Source organism: Engraulis encrasicolus, chromosome 9 (assembly GCF_034702125.1).
Source record: "Engraulis encrasicolus isolate BLACKSEA-1 chromosome 9, IST_EnEncr_1.0, whole genome shotgun sequence".
In the NCBI taxonomy this organism is placed as follows: domain Eukaryota; kingdom Metazoa; phylum Chordata; class Actinopteri; order Clupeiformes; family Engraulidae; genus Engraulis; species Engraulis encrasicolus.
The window spans coordinates 55,797,657-55,814,649 of NC_085865.1; the positions used below are offsets into that span (position 1 = coordinate 55,797,657).

At 42.8% G+C, this 16,993-nt stretch overlaps 1 protein-coding gene across 1 annotated transcript in view; it reads right to left on the minus strand.

The window, feature by feature from the left end:
* Nucleotides 1-16,993, minus strand: part of LOC134456042 (vasoactive intestinal polypeptide receptor-like) — a 152,824-nt gene that overhangs the window by 76,392 nt on the left and 59,439 nt on the right. Inside the window, exon 4 of the mRNA XM_063207468.1 lies at nt 2,033-2,133. Coding sequence (XP_063063538.1) covers nt 2,033-2,133 — 101 coding nt within the window. The remainder of the gene's footprint in view (nt 1-2,032; nt 2,134-16,993) is intronic.

Here is a 16,993-nt window from a genome sequence, read left to right on the forward strand (position 1 = left end):
TAAACTCTTAAACTTTCTTACAATTAAACTCTTGAGAAGTTCACACACAATGATGTTCGTAATTACTATAATCTTCCCACCACTTGATTTAAGAGTCCTTTGCCAAAAGTTTCTTTTCAGCCCTTCATATAAATTGTGGAGTGTCCGTGTGCACATGTGCGTATGTGTACGTGTGCGTGTGTGTATGTGCATGCACTTGCCTATGTGTGTGCCATTCTCTCAAGCCATATCTTGTGAGCAAAAAGCACACAATGTCACTCAACAACCCACTTACTCATACAGACACACACACACACACACACACACACACACACACACACACACACACACACACACTCCGTGCCCGAGACTAAAATTCGGCCTACACCCCTCCCCCCCAACTACTCTGCAGGGCTGCCAACGCCACAGGCTGCCTGTCACCGCTACATCAAATTCCTTTTAAGGATCCACATCCCCCTTTACTTTACCCTGCTACACCAGCTGCTAGGCATACTAATCAACTGCCCACCGCCTCACACACAAACACACACATGCATGCACATGCACACAGACACACAGACACACGCACGCACACACACACACACACACACACACACACACACACACACACACACACACACACACACACACACACACACACACACACACACACACACACGCGCTTCCTCATCTCCTCTCCCTGCAGTGCCAGCTGCCCGCGGCCTCACAGCAGTTGTCCAGCACCTCACAGCGGGACACTCAGGCCAGGAAGCTTTCACCACCTTGTAGCGGCCCAATCTCTCGCTTTTTTTCTCTTTCTCTCTGTCTTCCTTTTTCTATCCCCCACCCATTACTGGACTTTTGACTGTGTATTGGAAGATTCGTCCAGACCTCAGACACAGGAAGAATGGTAATCAGCTGGGATGTAAAAACATTTTCTCAACACGATATGTTGTCAAAAACTTCTACTAAGACAGAGCAGCATTGTGTTATTATGCGGACAAATTACATGTTGATATGTACGACATGACGGAGAGGAGAGGTAGGAGAGGAGGGGAGAGGAGAGGTAGGAGAGGAGAGGGGGTGAGAGGGGAGGAGAGGAGAGAAGAGGTAATGGAGATGCCCTTACAAAAATCAACCATGGTTTTAATGCAGTAACCACGGTTAAACCATAATCACAAAACATGGTTTTCGTGGTTACCCAAGAAAGCATAAAAACCCAGAATAACTGTGAGTAGCTGTGGTGTAATGGTAAGGGAGTTGGACTAGATCACAGGATTGCAGGTTCGAATCAGTGCACTAGACTGTTTGGGGACCACAGTGGTGGAGGTTTGCACAGGACTGCTTGAAGACAGTGTGATGGTGAAGTGAGTAGAAAGCCATAGGCTGTTTGGGGACTATGGGATGGGGGAAGGAGTGTGTGGAGACTCAGTGGAGTGTGTGGAGATACTGCGGCTGTTTGGGGATTGTGTGAGGTGTGTATGCTTGTGGAGACACAGTGGCCATTGGGGGACCAAACCATTACAGTAGGCCATGGCTGCCCTGTGATGGTTGAGTGAGTGGAGTGTATTGGGCTGGTTGGGGACTGGAATGGTACAGGAGGGCCCTGCTTTGTGAGTCGAGATGCTTGAAATGAGAGGGAGAATTTTTTAGAGGGCGAATATTAAAGTGGCGGGTCTCACAATTACACGGCCAATTCTCTGCCTGGCCTGATCCAGAAATAGCAGTGAGAGGCGAACATCCAGCTATTACAGGTAGCGTGGCTTTATTCTAATATGATTATATTTGGGTCTATGGTGCAGGTGCAGGTGCCGTGGCTTTATTTTAATGTGATTATACATTTGGGTCGATGGTTCCAATAGCCAGAGGGGTTGAATGCGGGTTTGGGGAAAGGCAAGAAGAAGCAGACAGAAAAAGTACAGGGACGAAGAATTCAAACTAAAAACGAATGAATAAAAACAAGAAAAAGGAAAAGAGAAAAGCAGTCATAATAACTTACAAATTAAACATTGATGAACTCATATTCAGACAAACAAGTAGTGAGCTTACTAACATCGTCAGTGCTGCTGTTCATGTTGTAGCCGCAGTTCAGCGCGATGGTCAGGGGGTGCATCTCCGTCCAGCCCTCTGCCGTACACCTCTTAGACAGGTTACCTGGCAACCACAACAAGCAACACACAAGCTAAAGGTTTGGCCCCAATGTTGACAAACAAATGCAGTAGTAGCCACAGGTTGCTGCGGGAGCCTTAGGGGGCATCGACAGGTTACATGCAAAAACAAGCGGAAGGCTAGACCTTGATGTAAACAAATATTGCCACGGCGATAACAACAATGAATCACCTGCAGAGTTCATCTCCAGCACTGCTGGATAATTGAATAGCCAGGCGTCACCCTGTGCAGTGTAGAGGTGATGGGGCACACATAATAAATATGCTGTTAAGCCTCTAGCTACCAGAAATTTTATTGAATAGGTCGGAATTCTACCAGGAATTCTAAGGAAAAATTGACATTTTGGTCATATTTTAAATAATGTCAAATAACTTGAAAAGAAATGAAAAGTGTCAATTACAAGTTACTTTCATATTAAAGTAGAGAAAACACACTTTCAAATGGCATATCATTTATGGATAATTAATTGTTCAGTATTCCCATAGAGTGCCTTTGATGTGGATTAAATGATAAAAATGTGATAAAATCCGATATTATCTAGGCCTATCTATCTATATATCTATATATTTAGGCTTATCTATCTATCTATCGATCTATCTATCTATCCATCCATCCATCCATCCAGGGTCAAAGTTGAACAATGAACATGTGACGACAACAAATGTCGTTCACCCAGAAGTCCTGTTTTCAAGCGGTAGGCCTATGGATTATATGCGATAACTGTAATGGACTACACTAGCTAATAATGTTTGAACTGAACCATGTCAAAGAGGTGTAAGGATAACCGTAGAAGTGTCTGCGATAGCAGACAGGACATGAATGGAGCTCTAAGGAAGTTTCCCTGCCCCAATTTGGCACAGGTAAGACGCGCCAGGCATCACCGACTATACGGAATTGAAGTGCTACAAACACCACGTTGGTAGGCTATTATTGGAAGTTAGCATTCAACTCAACGTCTTCACGCATATTTTTATGAAGGACAACGTGGAGTAGTAACAGTCCTTGACTGCTTTGCCAAAGCTGACACGCAAAATGGGTATTGTCATGCTGCGCTTCCTTCACACGATGCGCCTGTTGCACAGAGCTGTCACTGTTCGTTGTTCCAGGAAACTAAGATAGTTGGATACCAACATATGGTTTGACTCTGAAAACACACCGAAGACAGTTTACATTTTTAATATGTAGCGTGTAGACATCGGCTGGACAGTTGTCAGAACCCATCACAGTTGAACACCATCTTATAAGCCTAATAAAACAACATGATCTAAAAATAGCCTAAATAGTTATAAACATGTGCTGTTGAACATGAAAATAGATCGAAGAGGGTTTTCATATTTAGTGTATATTGGTTGTAGAAACAGAATGGTTGTGTTTGTAGCCATTCAATCTCGGACGGCCGTCATTTGAATTGACGGCAGATTGCCAAGTCGCATAAAGCGGCGCATCTCGAAATAAAATCTAAAATACTGAAAAATAAAATAATATAAACATATAGTTTTCAAACTGAAAGTATATCGAGGAGGGTCTGTAATATTGAGCAAAGCTGTTTGAAAGCTGGAAAAACTGCATGATGACGGCCGTTCAGCCGTATTTTCATATGAAAATATTCCGGCCGGCCGCGGCCGTTATGGTACAGATCCAGCCGGACGTTCACGGCCGTTATGGTAGCTAGAGGGTTAAGGGAATGTGTGCGTGCAGTGTGTGTTTGTGTGTGTGTGTGTGTGTGTGTGTGTGTGAGTGTGTGTGTGTGCGTGTTTGTGCTCATCACCCAATGCAGTAAAGGGATGATGGGTCACTCAGAAAAATGTACAGTTCTCCTGTGTCTCTGGTGTGTATGTGTGTGTGAGAGAGCACACTACCCCGTGCATTTTAGGGGGGATGGGGAATAATGACGTCCTGTGTGTGTGTGTATCCGTGTGTGTGTGTCCGTGTGCGTGTGTGTGTGCGCGCATCTCCTAATGCAGTAAAAGAATGATGGGACACTCAGAATAATGTACAGGTCTCCTGTGGCTTTGGTGTGTGTGTGATGTGCATAGGAAATGTATGTGTGTGCGTGTGGTGTGTGTGTGTGTGTGTGCGTGCGTGCGTGTGTGTGTGCAAATGTTCCTGTAGGTGTCTGTGGGGAGTGTGTGCCTCCGTGCGTGCCTGCGTGCCTGCCTGCCTGCTTGCCTGCGTGCACACATGGGTCCATGCATCTGTGCCTGTGTGTGTGCGTGCTTGCTTGCGTGTGTGCATGGGTCCTTGCGTCTGTGCCTGTGTATGTGCTTGTTTGCTTGCGTGTGTGCCTGCATGGGTCCATGCGTCTGTGCCTGTGTTCATGCTTGTTTGTTTGCATGCTTGCGTGCGTGCGTGCCATGCGTCCATGGACCTGTGCCTGTGTGCGTGCGTGCGTGCGTGCTTATTCGCGTGCGTGCATGGGTCCATGCATCTGTGCCTGTGTACATGGATGTGTGTGTGTGGGCTGGGGGGGGAGAGACATGAATTTATACTAGTTGACCTTTGTGGCCCTCCAGCCAGTGCTGCATACCAGCCATGAAGTTATAAACAGAGCCTGGGATGGGTGGGTGTGTTGGGTCCTGAGAGAGGCACACTACAGTAATATTTCCCAGGTCAGAGAGAGACCTCAGGGGAGTGGCAAGAGGGCAGTGTGTATGTGTGTGTATATGTGTGTGTGTGTGTGTGTGTGTGTGTGTGTGTGTGTGTGTGTGTGTGTGTGTGTGTGTGTGCGTGCGCGTGCGCGTGCGCGTGCGTGTGCGTGTGTGTGTGCCTCTGGAGTGGCTGGGTGTTGTCGGGGGCCAGACTCCTGCTCTGAATTCAGAAACTGGGCCAGACAAACAGGTGGGGCTCACACACTATTGTGGATGTACAGGTGGGATACTAGCCTTGAGATCCAGACTAATGGTGTGTTCCAATATTCATACTAATCGCCCTTTCCGCGCTGTGTCTGGATTTGTCTAGTTTACTAGCCTATTCAAATTCAAATTCAAATGATCAGAGGATAGCCCCTTGAGTTGAACAGCTCATTTTCATCAGGTCAAAGTACAAACAAAACACATATCCATACCCACACGCACACTCAAGCTCTTCCTCACTACCATCGAGCCTAAGCCTTGGTGGGTTCATCTACTTTACTAGGCGATGTAGGACCTACGTCGTGCTTGCTTGTGGGGCTCACACTATTGTGAATGTGCAGGGGGGGGTAGCATACACTACCATGTACTCTGTTGAACTAATATCACCATAATACACTACCCTCTACTCTGTTCTGCTCCTGTAGTCTGTACTGTTGAAATAATATTGTTATGAAATTTCGTTCAGTTAAAGTCTATCAGCAAATAGTGAGTGACAAAGAGTCAGCTTAAGGCATTGACAGTGTAAGGCATCTCTGGACTGTGTGAGGTGCCTATTAGAGTGACAGTGTAAGATATCTAAGATAAAGTTTAATGCCTGCAGTTACCTGTATATCAGAGCATGGGATGCTGGTAGTATGCCTGCAGTATCTTCTCTGTTTTTGATGCCTGTCTCAATTGCTGTTCTAGTTGCGTGTGGGAATCAATGGAAATCAAGATGCTTCGCAGCCGCCATGCAGACGCAGCAGTAGCAGCAGGAGACATGACATCCCTAATGATGCAAAACTGTCTTGTGTTCCCTTTTGTTTGATGTCTCAGAAATAGCTCTCTACTCTCAGCTGTCAGCTCCTGGCAGGCGGTTGATTTGTGTGTCAAGCTTTGAACGTATCGTTTCAAAACATCAAACATTACCATAAACAGGGCCAGATTAAGATGGCCTGGGGGCCCATAGGCTACAGGTTGCTGTGGGCCCCCTCTGAAGAAAAATTTTGTGACAAATTTACATAGACCGTGTCAAGATTATAAGCTACGAATTAAGGCAAACATGTCTACCAACTGTACTCAACATGATAGGTGATTTTTTTCAATATTGCATCTCAATTTTCTGCAATATTTCCCTTTTGGGCAATCAGTGGCCCCCTGGCAGGTGGGGGCCCCTGGGCTGCATCCATATCTAGCCAGTGCGTTGATCCGGCCCTGGCCAGAACAGTCCCTGGAAGTGATCATTCATGAGAAGCTACGGCAAAATGATGCAAAACTATGTCATGCCCCCCTTATGAGGTCACTGACTCTCAGATCTCGGCTGGTGGTTGATTTGTGTATCAACCTTTAACGTCAAACATCAAACATCAAACATTACCATCATCATCACTGGAGGTCATGAAAAGCTTTGGCACACCATTTTCAGTACTATGGTGATTCCCTGCCATTGGCAACTTGATACGGGGTTCTATTGTGAAATGTTCATTGTTTCATCTGGGAATCAGCTGATTATTTGACATAGTATAAGACATACTGTAAAGAGCTGATAGTAGCCTCTACATCCTTTTTCTGCATTTTGCTTTAGATCAGTTTCATACCTAACCCTCTACTGCATTAAAGTATTTCATGATGCATTCATGAACCCTGAGTAGCCCATCTTAGCATTAAAGCCCTAAGCCAGAGTAAAGATCTCCACCTTTGTTTGCTCTCAACTCTCGACTTGTTGTTGATTCATGCTTTATAGAGATTGTTTCAAAACATCAAACGTTACCAACATTGTCACTTGATCATTCATGTAAAGCTACGATAAAATGATGCGAAGCTGTGCCATACTCTTACCCCCATAATGGGCCATTAGGATGTCAGGTCTTGGCTGGTGGTTGGCTAGTGTGTCAATCCTCAAAGGTAGGGTCATTTCATAACCAGTATACAGTAACCAATACTAGAATGACTACCATGACTAGAATTGACTTTTCATGACAAGCTGTGGCACAGCATGTAGCCTTTACCACAGCACTTTCATGCCACCACTCTCATGTGAAATGGGGGCCCATTGTGAAATGTTACAGTTTCTGTCTAATCATGACTCAGATTTCATCTGGAAATCAAAACCCCAATGATTATTGACTAAAGTAGGCCTGTATAAATATAATATAAAGAGCTGGGTTGGTCCCTTCCTGATTTTCCTCCATTTTTATATCAGATCAGTTTCATATTTAATTCTCTACTGCATTACAGTGCTTCATGAGTAGCCCATCTTAGCATTAAAACCTTAAGCCTGAGCAAAGCCCTCATTATGGTCATCTATCTTAGTACTAGTGGTGTCAACAATGATCGATTCGGCGGTCCAATCCAATGCGGGGCATGGACGATCCAGAATCGATCCGGAAATTCCAGAATCGATCTGGCAATTTTTTAAGTTTCAATTACTTCCATGGATATTTCTGGAGCAAATGAATGTTAAATTAAATAAAAGCACTTCAAAACATTGCAAGACTGATACAGAAAACAGCCAATAAATGGGTGCTCAGTATCTGACTACTTGTATTGCCTCATCATGACTGATTAAACATTTGCTTTGCTTTCAGTAGAAATGTAATGCATTGCAATGCATTGTAGAATTGAATCGGATCGGATCGCATAGAATCGAATCGAATCGCTACCTCTCAAATCGTGATCGAATTGGATCGTGAGGGCAGTGCCAATCCACACCACTACTTAGTACATCTGTATTAAAGACTTATATGTATCCTACATCGCACCCCCCGAGGGTCTCTATGAATATCATAGAGTTCCCAAACTGGGGTGTTGCAGACAGACTTGGAAAAAAAAAACACAGCTTGATAGTTAGCATAACTCCATACAGGTTACCTAATTTAGTAACAGTTCCGACTTATAAGGCCAATACATACCTTTCCTGTAAATATCAAATTAGAATTTAGCAATATTAACATAGGGGAGGGGGGTAAAAAAGTTTTTGAGTCACTAACTTACAGTGAAGCAGAAGACATATGCAAAGGTAGCCTACTCAGAAATGCACCTCAACCCATCTGAAGATGATTTAAATCCCTTATTATATAGGGCCTGTAGATGAAGGTCTGCATTAAAGCTGATTCAAAGTCCTGTGTACAGTATAGCCAGCATCTTATCATATATGGATGATATCTTAGCACTATAACCTTCAGTCTTCAAAGCGTTTGTAGATGCATCTTAGCCTGTATCTTCACATTAAACCTGTCTTCAAAGGACTTATACTGTAGATGCATCTTAGCCAAATAGCTTTGGATCAATCCCCCCTACCAGACATTAAAGTCTAAAGTTTTACATCTCCTGAACATCTTACAGTGCATTTCCTGAAGGTCCAACTGCAGAACTGCAGAACTGCAATGTGAACAAATTGCGTAATAATTGTTGTGCCTGTTGGTATGTGTATGCTTTTAGCCTACCTTAGCATTCAGCACAGTCCCTCCAGGCCAATCTCCACTGGACCACTTGCATTAAGGTAAAACAGAAGCATTAAGGCATTCAGAGATCGGCATTAAAGCTGCTTTAGCTCTAATTACAGTATGTATAGACGGCCATCTCAGCCCGTATCATTTAAGTTCTCATCATAGACATCTAAGCCTCCGCATTTCAGCGATTCACATCATTTGCACACAGACACACACACGCGTGCGCGTGCACGTGCGCACATACGCACGCACACGCACACGCACACACACACACACACACCAGAGCCACAGGAGAACTGTACATTATTCATTAGTCTAGATTTTAGTCCTTATACCGTAAGTGCATCTTCTAACTTTCATCTAGTTTGGGTTGTATGTGGAGGAGAGGAGTGTATATGCTTGTAGGGGAGTGTATATGGAGAGATGTGTGTATATGTAATGTACAGTGGTGCTCATATGTTTACATACCCCAGCAGAATATACACGTTCTTGGCGATTTCTCACAAAATATGAAGGATTACACAAAACCTTTTTTTTCACTCATTGCTAGTGACTGGCTTAAGACATTTATTAGCACTCTTCTGTGCTTACTCTTTCAAAAGCATATATACAACCCAAACTACCGAAATGACCCTGTTCAAAAGTTTACACACCCTAGTTTCTGATGCTGAATATGGCCCTGTTTAATACCAGGGACCGCTCTAAATTGTTTGTGGTAGTTGTGGGTAAGGCTCTTAACTTTCTCAGATGACAAAACAGCACATTCTTCCTGGCAGAATGGTTGTTTCCAATATTATCTTTGGGTGTCTTGCTGGAACCTCACATTTGAGGTTTCCCCTGAGTGGCTCAATGATGTTGAGATCAGGAGAGTGAGATGGTCACTCAAAAACTTCATTTTATTCTTTCTGAAGCTAATGACCGGTTGATTTGGCTTTCTGTGTAGAAATATTGCCATGTTGGCATGTCCAAACAATGGACCATGTGCCGTTTCAAGGCTGATGAGTGTGTAAGAAAGCGTATATTCTGCTGGGGTATGTAAACATATGAGCACCACTGTATATGGATTTCTGAGGATGTTTATGTGTCTACATGTGTTGTAAATGAGATACACATATCCCTTTGGGACAATAAAGAATCTAATCTCATGTTTACTGCTCATTTCATGGACGTCGTCTAAGCGTCTCAGCATTTTAGTCCTCAGTTTAAAGTCCTAACCGTGAGAACAGACCGCCAGCGTTGAACACGTGGAAAGCGGTGGAAGTAGTTGACTTTGTATGGAAGAGCAAGAGTAAGAAGCGTCAAAGGCTGCAAAGGCATTTCTAGCGCTGAGGGTTTCAAAAGCGTTAAAGAGAAGTTGAACTTCAGCTAAAAATATGTGATGAGCTCGGCGCTCATCGGCGAATGCTCACATTTTTCTAAACACGAGCTTCAATTGGTCACTCCCCCTGATCGAACACTCAGATTCAATCGTTTGGCTCATTCAAAGCCCTGATCTGTGCTTTCCAGGCGATTCTGTGCAGCTTTTTGGCTCTTTCAACGCTGGCTGTCTGTCCACGCGGTTAAAGATATTTATCGTATTTCTATCTTTACACAAGTCCCATCACACATTCATGTAAGTCTTCAAAAGTCCAACTTTATTGATGTACAACCAGTCCAGATAGAACTACAGCATGAATGAAATTGGACAATAGCCTAATTGAGGTCAGCCTTCACATTACTAAATATATGGAGAGCATAGTTAGCTGAAAGTGTGCATCACACACTGACAGTGCAGATCCTACAGACAGAAAAGACCTGCTGCTACGTGTACAGTTGTAAAAATTAGAGATCTTAAAAGCACACTTGTTACGCTATTCCTAGAGGGAACAGGCTGTTCCAGAAGCGGACTGAGGACACCATCAGGACATCATCAATGGACTGAGGACACCATCAGTAATGCCCGTGTCTGTAGCGCCAACTTCATATCTGAAGTTATCGTGAACATCCATTTTTTTTATTTTGGAAAAAAAAACACCTGGCTTCTTTACAAGTGTGCTGTGCATGGTCGATTCTGCACCAACAATGCAGGTGCAGCCCAATTATGTCATATCTGTGTAAAAACAGTAAAGGGGGGGTCTATATGAAGCAGCAATTTGTGATGTTTCGCAAATACAGTATATTACTGGTCCGGCCCACTTGAGATCAAAGTATGTGGCCCCTGAACTGTAGTGAGTTTGACACCCCTGGACTAGGCTCCTATATGGACAAGACTTGTGACTAGAGAGTGATATGATACAGCATAAAACTTCATTAAAGTAATCCGGCTACGATGAGCAGAGCAGGTACAAGAAGACATAAAGGCCTTGAGCCAGGACCCAAAAATTTACCTCTCGCAATCGAACGGGTGGGCAAGTTCTAATCTGTTTTTTTGACTTCTTGGACATCTCAAGTAAACAGTTTGGCATGATAACCATTGCAAACAGGTAGCTTTTTGGTAGTTATCATGTGTTGAAATGGTGGACCAGTAAAATGGAAATGTGAAAATCGGTATTGTGGGACTTTGCTATTATGTAGTTAATTGACCACACAGGGTGCTTGAATTACCTCAGGGATGCTTCCCCTTCTATTAAGACCCTACAGGGGTTGTTAGAGCACACTAATAGGCCTAATAGAATCACCTCAGCAATATGTGAATGACAAAATGTGATAAAAAGGATAACATATGAAATCCGTTTTTTAAATTATTATTATTTGTACTTTTTTAATTTTCCCCCAACAGCAAAGCAACACCAAAAACATAATGAATTAACACATACTAACATGTGACAACCATATACTGTACATTAATACGGCATGATAGCCATTGCAAAGAGGTAGTTAGTGAAAGATCATGCGTTGAAATGGATGACCAGTAAAACAGAAATGTGAAAAATGTATTGTTGTTCTTTGTTATTATGCAGTTTGTTGACCACACAGGGCACTTACATTTCCTCAGGGATGCTTTCCCTTCAATCAAGACCCTAAAACGGTTGTTAGACCATACCAATAGACCTAATAGAATCACCTAAGCAATATGTGAATGACAAAATGTGATAAAAATGAAAATCGTTTTTTTTTTTTTAATTTAACGTGTCCTGCAACAGCAAGAATAACATGAACAAACACCATGAACAAATACAGATTAACCATGTTAAAATAAACTAAAGAGCATTATTTCAGTCCTCAAGATCTGACTCAGTCCAGTAAGCATCTGGAAATATGTCACCATGATTATCGTCTTCATGCTGATATACGCATGTCTGAAGTTTTTAGAGGGTTGTGCATTTTGAGCTACTTCTCAGACATTGGCAATCCGGCAGTTTACATTGATGGCTGCACTTGCAAGACATCAGTTGTAGCACTGCCTCAGGGGCTGGAGATTGCCGCATCCATAGTGAGCTGGTCATTTTCATAGTTGGCCCAGCCATGGTCAAGTGGGCTTGGGATTTGTGGATGCTGCTGAAGACTTGCTCTCAAGATGCCAGCCTGATAGTTGGCAAACATAGCATGCATGAGGAGGCAGTCCTCACATGGTGGAAGTTGACTTGATTCACACTCTCCATGCTGAGTGCAAAAAAGCTGGTACCGGGTTGTATTTATGTTCTACATATTTGTCGATGTTATGTAGAGCTGGCACCTAAATGCTTCATGAATACATCCATGGACAGCTCCAAGTCCTGTCCCAGCTTATGAAAAACTACTTGAAAGAGCTCTGATCTCATCGTGAGCTTTAAGGCTCTGAGCTTTCCACGGCCTGCACTGTCCTTTTGTGTTTTTATGGTTCACTAGTTTACCCTTGAGTGCTTGGTGTACAATATGCGTGAGTGGCATGCTGGCTGGCCTCGGTCCTAGAATGTTAAAGCGGAGATCATGCGGGATGATCATCCGCTTCCACCCCCATGTGTATGTAGGGATGTAGCTGGATACTCTAGAACTAGTGAAATAGGAGGAGTAGGGGGAGGTGGTGGGACAATCCGGAAGCCTTCGCGCATCACAGGTGGAAGGGAAAGGAGGGGTTTAAATGTCAGCGAAGGCGGGAGCAAGTAATGACAGCTGTCAATCACTCGCGGGTTTCCTCCCGAACCATGTTTATGTATAAACAACATTTATTTTTTGTATTTACTTTACATTATTTTTCTATTGTAGCCCTAGCCTCTTCCCCCTTACATTAGAAAATTTGTATTTCATGTTAAGATATTCCCTATCAAATAACCTGGTGGCTCGGTAGTACTCGCACTGGGTACAAAGTAGTTCAAGAACTGTCATGTAGTGTACCCCGGTTGTCATGTGGTGCGTGCACCCCGGCCGGCTGGCTTTAACGTCGTAATGCAGTCCCTCTGTTATAACCTTATTGTCACCAAATGGTAATGGCCAAGTCTTAATCGGTTACCTAAGACTTCCTGCATTGTTAGCATGTAGTTGAGCGTTTTCAGCCAAGAGTGAATTGGCCTGTCGCCAGGCCCATTTGCAGTAGGAGGCTATCAGAGGTGGAAACAGGCATGAAAATCCGTCACCTTTTGGCGAAATTCGCCGTTTTGAAATCAAAATGGGTCATTTCTGTGAATCGTGTAGATCCGAGGAAAAAATTGTATCGATCGATCTTGTATATCTTCTAAAAAACTGTTTTCAGGCTGCGTTGCTACTCCCTCAGATCTAGTCCCTGGTGTGTGCTCTACTATTCTCAGCCAGTCGCTTGCAACTCTATTGTGTACCGTCTGTGGGCTGTCGGACTAATGGTATGGGGCCGGCGGGCCCTAGATAGTAATCCAATAGATTAGTCCAAAATAGATAATTTATGGTAGTCTAAATGGTAATAGCACACAATTTCCCTTCATGTCTGACATATTTTCCCCTTTATTTTAATTTTGCCTTCCTCAGTACTCAAGGTAGGTGTAAGTAAAATACTTGGGCCAAATTGTAATTTGAGTAAAAATAAAATCACCCATTTTAATAACTACTTTGGAAACTACAAATTACACATGTATGAGGTACAGGTAAAGTACACAAGTATGAGGTGGCCCCTTGTCAGTATATCAGGAATATACACATCACCACTAAAAGTGTATAGGCCTTTTCCTCACACATGTGTTATGTTTAAGCATGCATGTACAAGAAAAGGTATTGTATAAACTTGAATTGATGTCTATCCCTGATATTGTCTACAGGGTGCCTCATACTTATACTTAATACTACTTATTACTACTTAACCCCTTAGAGCAGCACTATGGCTTGTAATGTGATGTAATTTCATAGCAATGTTGTTATGATGTAGTTAAGCATTTTCAGCAAGTGAATAGGGTCTCCGGCGACCCCAGGTGCAGTAAGAGGCTAAGTGTTTTTGGGAAACTCAGCCGAAGACGATATTACAGTATAAGAGTTACCAGCAGGGACAGCCAGATGAAGGTACACTCTAAGAAAATGTCCCTGCAAAATAACGGCAGTTACTGGCAATTATATTTACCTGTAATTCTACTGTTATTTCACACCAAAAATCAAATACAGCTCATTGCTGTTTAATGTATCACAGTATATAAAAATTTTTCAGCAGCAATTGAACTGTTAAATAACAGTTAAATAACAGTACTCTACAGAAAAATAACAGTACATATCAGTTAAAAAGTTGAATTGTACTGTGTGATGACAGGCAAATACTGGGTCATAGTTGTATTCATGAATATGGCCATGGCAACTTCCCACCCCACCCATCATTCTCCATAACTGTGGTACCCTGGCCATGTTACCACCCCACCCTCCCATCGTTCACCATGACTGGAGTGCCTTGAGCATGATACTATGGCGCTATGCTGTATTGAGAAAATGGTTTGCGGTGGTCCTTTGAAAGTGTGGGCATGAATAAAATTTCAGAGTACACAGTGCTATGTTACAATGATAGTGTGCGAGGTGGGCTTTTTACTGTATCTCTTGATGAGCCAATGATGAATATAGCATTGGTCAGTCTTTAAAAAATTATTTTACACCAAGTAGCACAGCAAACAAGCAGCACTACAAGCTAGCTCTCAAAGCAATGCCTAATTTGCAGCAGGCACATTATATGCAACAATGCCACAAATGATGCCACATACAGCAAGCTTTCACAAAGAGGAAAGTGTGCAAACATGTAAGCAAGCTTGTAGGCAAGCTTGTAGGCAAACAAGTGCTATGCTGTGCCATGCAGGCCAGCCAGCAGGCAGGCAAGCAACTGAAGTGTTGATAGTCCAGATTTATATACAGGTGCAAGAGTACCATGTGACCAGAGTCATCAGGCCCTTGGCAGGTGACGCCCGTAATTGAATAATGGCATAACAGCCCTACTCAGGTGAGGCCAGGCACTGATTAGCAGATTGGTTTAGATGGGGCTGCTTGTTGCAAGAGTGTTAAAATTCTTAAAATGTTTCAGCCATTCACACTTTCATCACTATCAAAATGCATGTGCTACTCACACTTTGTTGCATCAAGCACTTTTTAAGTATTGTAGTTTCCTTAGAAATTGTTTCATCATGCTTGATAGTATCAGATAATCTTTAACCAGTCAGAATGACTTCAGTTGTTCAGGTGGTATTGAAGTTTGATGGTGATCACGGACAAGTGGAGGATGAATGGGTTTCAATGGTGCTGCCTAAAATAACTTGTTATTTTCTAGAGATGCACCGGATCCGGTTCCGGTTCCGGTTCCGGATCCGTCAGGATAATAGAGTTTTTCACAGGGTCCGGGTCCGGCAGGATCTTAAGCAGTGGATCCGGTATCCGGCATGTTACCTAAAAATCAGGGTCTGGTGCATGTCTAGCCTAGGCTTTTCAGTCTTTCACAACCCCAATCACTGCATGGAGTGAGATCCCTTTGGAAGCGGCTATTGCAGGCAGTGTGGCAATAAGCCAATGAGTCTAAAAAATAGTTTGCGCCAACGTAATAAAAAGGGCCCACGTGTGCGAGTAGACTATATGTTTCAACCCTTTTGTAGGATCCGGTTCCGGATCCGGCAGGATCTTATTCAGTGGATCTGGTATCCGGCAGGATCCTAAAAATCAGGATCCGGTGCATCTCTAGTTTTTTCCACAACGGCGAATACTGCTATTGTGCAGTACTTACTGTTTATGCTCAATATGTGACTCAAAGTCATATTTTCACAGTAGTTGTCTGTTTTTTCGAAAAACAGTAGAATGCTGTTGCAGAATTGCCGTAAATAAACAGCTATTTGTTACAGTGTAGATATTTGAGCAGAAGGACACAAATGCAAGCAGATAAAGCTCATACAGTCAACTCCATCTGTCAGGCACAGACACACAGCCACTGCCACACCAACACGCATGCACATTATGTGTTTTCTCTGGGTTATGTGTGGAATGATCAAAATTTGAGAATAGCATAACATATGAATCTAGAAACCACCACTTATTTTCACATAGTAGATGTACTTTCATTACCAGACACTGAAGCAGTAACTGTAAAAGAATGCAAATCTTCAATTTTTTGATTGTTAATTATCATGAAACATGTAATCTGTTATTCCCTGTTACTGGCCTGCTCTCTGGACTCTTCATACAGTATGTTGCTTTGAAGGTGGGGTGATCCCTCACCCCCACTACTTTCAGTGCAGAGCGGGTCAGTCTGTTGATTTGGGACTTTACTTTTATGGTTAGATTTCCAAACCCAAGTGATTGTATCATAGGCATGCACAGATATAGGAACGGACTTGGTGGTGCTAAAGCACCTGCCCCTTCGCAGTATTGGACGAAAAAAGGCCCTTTTTTGAAAGTTCCCTTTTTATTTCGTCACAATGTGTTCCATATTGGTATGATCATCTACGGTAGAAATTCTTGAGATCAAAAGCATGTGACAATTCCCCCTGATATAATATAGTTTATAATACAAGGGTGGGGAATCTAACTTATGTCTCAAGGGCCGTTTACGGCCCCCGATGTAATTTTAATCTTATGCAGTTTCAAATGGAATTTGACATGCTCTGTAAAGAACTCTTAAGTTGTTTTCAAGGGACCTAGTGGAGGTGGGCTCTGTTGTGAAGGTGCCCACTTTCAATATAGGCCTAAACTGCAGGGGGAAATCCTGGTTTGTGTTCATAGTGCAGCCTTTTGTAAAATTTGAAGTGGCCCACGAATGAAAACGGCTCCAAACATCCTTGAGTCGGTGTAAAAAGTGTAGTCTCTGCTTCATCAAATAGCTCTTTGTCTACATATCAAATTCGAGTGTGTCTGTAAATTAGTTTACATTTAAGTACATTACACTTTGTTTGGATAATGAAACATAACTATTAAGGAAACTTGTAATACAAAACCCACCTGTATTGTAATGTACTGGGAAAATTGTGTGGTGAGGCATAGAAGATTTATTTTTTTTACCCAATCTTCCAGTATTTTCACTCTTGAGAAATAAACCCTCATTTTTAAATGAAAAGTCAGTGAAAATGGGGGCCTGAACTAAATTAAGTGGAAATATGTGTAACATGACCTTTGAACTATCCAAGATTTTTGTATAACACCTTTTCCTATAAATATATTTATCTCAAAGTCATTTTTATGTTCAATTTA